The 4,729-nt window shown below is 45.1% G+C and overlaps 1 protein-coding gene across 2 annotated transcripts in view; it reads left to right on the plus strand.

Annotated features, from left to right (window-relative positions):
* Afg3l2 (AFG3 like matrix AAA peptidase subunit 2) overlaps positions 1-2,616 on the plus strand; it is a 51,698-nt gene extending 49,082 nt beyond the window's left edge. For both annotated transcript variants that reach the window (XM_045142800.1, XM_045142801.1), the window contains one exon: positions 1,799-2,616. In XM_045142800.1, coding sequence (XP_044998735.1) covers positions 1,799-2,053 — 255 coding nt within the window. In that variant the 3' untranslated portion in view covers positions 2,054-2,616. The remainder of the gene's footprint in view (positions 1-1,798) is intronic.
* Positions 2,617-4,729: the final 2,113 nt, after the last annotated feature.

A 4,729-nucleotide genomic window follows, 5' to 3' on the forward strand; every position in this document is an offset into this window, starting at 1 on the left:
TCAGGCTTCACAGAGGAGTGCCTTAACTGGTAAGCCCTGTTGTATCTTATTTTGAGGCACTTATTCAAGGGTAAGACCCTTTCTGAATTCAGTGGGATTCTTCCCTTCAATGACCTCTTCATATGTTCAGAATCCATGCAACCAAAGTACTTCTTTTTCTAACTTTAGACAGAGAGAGTTGGTATGCCAGAGCCTCAGCTACTGCAGTTGAACTCCAGACGCTTGTGTTATCTAGTGGTCATGTGCGGCCTTATGCTTGCCTCACATTTATGCAGTTGGCTTACGTGGGATCTGGAGAGTCAAACATGGTTTCTTAGGCTTCACAGGCAAGTGGCTTAAACCCTAAGCCATCTCACTCTAGCTCAGGCTGACCTGAAATTCACTATGTAGTCTCAGGGTGTCTTTGAACTCTTTGCAATCCTACCTCTGCCTCCTGAGTGCTGGGATTAAAGGCATGTGCCACCACACTTGGCTTTTTTTTTTTTTTTAAATATATATTTTATTTATTTATCTGAGCAAAAGGGATCGACACAGAGAGGGGGAAAGAGAATGGATGTGCCAGGACCTCCAGCCACTGCAAACAAACTCCAGATGCATGTGCCACCTTGTGCATCTGGCTTATGTAGGTCCTGGGGAATTGAGCCCTGGGTCCTTTGGCTTTACAGGCAAGCACCTTAACCAATAAGGCACCTCGCCAGCCCTAAAGTAAGATTAAAAAAAAAAAAATTTAAACTTTATCTTTTAAATTTTGCTATATTATTATTTTTAAAAAATATTTTTAAAACTTATATTTGAGAGAGAGAAAGGCAGAGAGAAAGGGAGGGAGGGAGAATGCGCATGTCAGGGCCTTCAGTCACTGCAAAGAAACTCAACATGTTCTACCCTTGTGCATCTAGCTTAAGTGGGTGCTGGGGAATAGAACTGGGCTCCTTAGGCTTCACAGGCAAGTGCCTCTTAACCACTAAGCCATCTCTCCAGCCTGTTGTATTATTTTAAAGATAAGCCCTGGCTGACCTGGAACTCACTCTGGAGCCCAGGCTGGTGTCAAACCTGGGGTCCTTCTTAAATAACCTCTGTAGTGCTGGGATTGCAGGCCTCCACCAGTGTATCCAGGTGACAAGCACTATTAAAGGAGAAACTTCAAATGAAGAAGCAAGAGAAAAAAAGAGTTTATTAGTTAATTAGAGGAAAAAACAAAGGTTCACTAATTAGGTGGTATTCAGAATCAGAAGAGACAGCATCAAGAGCTCCAGCTGTGTGTGCCCAGCCCAGACACAGAATGCAGTTACTTGATTGGCTCCTGCTAGGCCTTACTGGCCATGGTGTGTGAGAAGTGCCATGTTATATTTCCATTGAGTTTTGGGCTGTCTATAGTTGGTTATGAGGAATACCACTGAGTAAATTTTGGTTTGCTTGTGTGAGGAGTTCCAGACAATAAACAACTTGAAGGGTCCCGAACGGCACAGAATACTTTCTCTCTGCTTCTAAAAGCCAAGGTAGCCTACTTTACTTTTCTTGTCTTGCTTTTTTTCATTAAAGTATGTGAATATCTGAACATTGATCTCTCTTTCTTCTTATATTGCAGGTACATAACCCTTAATTGTATGCATGTAACAAAATACATACCTGTTGCTTATGAAGGACATTTATTATTTCCAGTATTTTGTACCTCATTCTAAAATTATGTGACCTTATTTATGAGATAGTTTTCAGTCATCTTGGGTCCTTTTTCTGGAATGAAGTCATCTGTAATAAAACATTTTGATGGACTGAGTAATGGAAATTGTTTGCATTTCAGGTTGCTCTGCTGCTATTAGAAAAGGAAGTGTTAGACAAGAGTGACATGGTTGAACTCCTGGGCCCCAGACCATTTGCCGAAAAATCAACCTATGAAGAATTTGTGGAAGGCACTGGCAGCTTGGATGAGGACACTTCGCTTCCAGAGGGCCTGAAGGACTGGAATAAGGAAAGGGAGAAGGGGAAGGAGAAAGAGAAAGAAGAGCCTCCTGGGGAGAAAGTTGCCAACCAGATCCAAGGCTATAGGCCCCTTTAGTGTGTGCACCTAGGGTTTGATTTGCATAGCTTCAGCCTTCAGAAGAATGACGGCCCTAAGTTGACGCAGCCAGCTACTGACCCAGCCAGACTGGAGAGAGGACCTCCACCACCTCTGAGGTGGGTGGGAGTGGCAGCAGCTACCCAGAGCCCTGAGGGACTCACCTATCCCTCAGCCTTGTTCTTGCAGACAGTGGCTAGAACGGTGCCACATGCCAAGGCCTGGCCTGTCTCCCTCTGTGAACCCCAGCAGCCGTGGTGGAGACAGTTCTGTGGAACCTCACAGCGTGAGAGGTGATCCTTCGCTCCTTCCATCACCCACCCTTCATTCCTAGTTTTCTTCGAATATCTCTGCAGATGCGCTGTGAAATTTGGCTGGAGTCCTGAAAAGAATATTTTGATCCAACCTAATATTTTAAAGATTGAATCCAGATCACTTGTTGCTGTTTTAATGGAATGGTTTTCTATAGAGAACTGTAACATATTTAAAAATATGAATGTATTATGTACATATGGCTTCTTTACATCAAAAATAAAAGATGAGTACTGTACCTTTCTCCCTGACCACATGAAGAGCCACTGTTAATCTCTGGTTGCTTTTAGAAAACGTGGCACATTAAGCACTCTTTTCTCTTTTTTTAGTGTTTTTGTTTGCAATAAAACTAGAGGGAATGGGCATACCAGGTCCTCTTGTCAGTACAGATGAACTCCAGTCACATGTGCCACTTCATGCATTTATCTAGCAGACTTATAAGCAAGCACCTTTAACTGCTGAGCCATCTCTCCAGCCCAAAGCACTCTTTTTACAGGTTAATTCTTCAGAATTTCAGAGCTGGACATGGTGGCACATGCCTTCAGCTTCAGCACTTGGGAGGCAGAGCTAGGAGGATTGCTCTGAGTTTGACGCCAGCCTGAGACTGCATAGTGAGTTCCAGGTTAGCCTGGGCTAGAATGAGGCCCTACCTCGAAACCTCCCCTCCCCCAACTTTTTTTTCATCTTATTGGCTTATTGTTTCCATAGGGTTAGGGTTAACCTCCTAGATTTGTACCTTCTGGATGGTGCATGTTGGTTCCAAGAGTCAGTCGTTAAGAGAAGCCATAACTGCATCAACTTAGCTTGTCATGACCAAATGGAGATTGCACCACTTGGGTGAGGCTGTCCTGAGCCATTACCTGGAGTTCTGAGAGATGCGTCCTTGCAAAGCCTGCTGGCCCATGTTCAGTTCCCCAGTACCCACATAAAGCCAGATGCATAAAGTGGCACATGTGTCTGGAGTTTTCATAGCAAATAAAGATTTAAAAATTTATTTTTTTTTTAGTCACCAAAGCTGCACATGGGACATCAGTGGTACACACCTCACCCCCTTTACTTCCCTGTGCCAGACCATCCCTGCACAAATGTCCAGTCTGTCCAGGGAGGAATGTGGTTTTATCTGGTGGTAGGTGGAGTTTGACCCACAGCAGCCCCTTCCATATAGTTTCAAACAGCTACATTTGGATGGGCGGATGGTGTTGACTGTTGCCTCACAAAAAAAGTTACCTGCAAAATGATTATCACACTGCCTTTCTGCTGCACTGTTCTAACTTCCGATCTGCCAGTGCTGGGGTGTTCCCGCAAGTCACTGAATGTGGGGCTTGGAACATGGGCCTAAAGTTTACCACCTTGTAATCCAAATTTGCAGTGGCTCCAAATGACAAAGCTTTTGTCACAATTGCTCCAGGGAAGGACTGGGGTTGCTTACCAAGGACACAGAGAAGGCTGGTCTTTGTTTTATATTTTTACTTATTTGAGAGGGAGAGAGAGACATACAGAGAATAAGCATGCTAGGGCCTCCAGCCACTGCAAATGAAGTCTAAATACCTGTGCCACCTTGTGCATCTGGCTTATGTGGGTCCTGAGTCTTTAGTTTCACAGGCAAGTGTCTTTTAACTGCTAATCCACCTCTGCAGCCCAGAGATGGCAGGTCTTGCTAAGACCATGTCCACTTGGAAGTGACACTCCACCAAAAGCAAAGGCACACACAACTTCAAGAGGCTGGAAGCAATGAACCAGAAATAGTGAGCAGGAAGTCCAGTAGCAAGTAGAGCTAACCTGATGGTGTCCTGTGGAGTAGAAGCTGTGTGAGAGCCTTTCACCTTCTAACCTAGGCCTGGTGCATTCTCAGCGCTTGTGGGACCCGCAGGATGCATCTGGGAGGAGCCAGTTCCAGAAGGCTCAAGTGTACCAGGGGCTTCTTGACAAGGCTGAGCCCTGTGCCCAAGGACCTAATATGGAAACGTGATTCTATAGGTAGATTTAACGGTGGCTGCAGATGACCAGAAGGGGTAACTAGCAGTGTGCTCGGTACAACACTAATCTAGCACGTGAGGCCCACGGATTGACCCACAGCACTGCTGCAAAGGTATTTATTTATACTCCTTCCATGCTCAAGGAAATAATGGCTGCCACACGCCTTTAAGGAGGCAGAGGCAGGAGGATCACCGTGAGTTTGAGGCCACCCGGATTACAGAGTGAGTTCCAGGTCAGTCTGCGCTAGAGTGAGACACTACCTTAAAAAATCCAAAAAAAAGAGTCCTTTGCTTCTTGGGTGCAGTTAGCCCCAGGAAGAGACCAGTGACTCAGTGTACCCATGCAGAGAACCTTACCTGCTAAGTAAGCACACAGCTAGAAGCGAAC

The sequence above is a fragment of the Jaculus jaculus genome, chromosome 2, assembly GCF_020740685.1.
Source record: "Jaculus jaculus isolate mJacJac1 chromosome 2, mJacJac1.mat.Y.cur, whole genome shotgun sequence".
In the NCBI taxonomy this organism is placed as follows: domain Eukaryota; kingdom Metazoa; phylum Chordata; class Mammalia; order Rodentia; family Dipodidae; genus Jaculus; species Jaculus jaculus.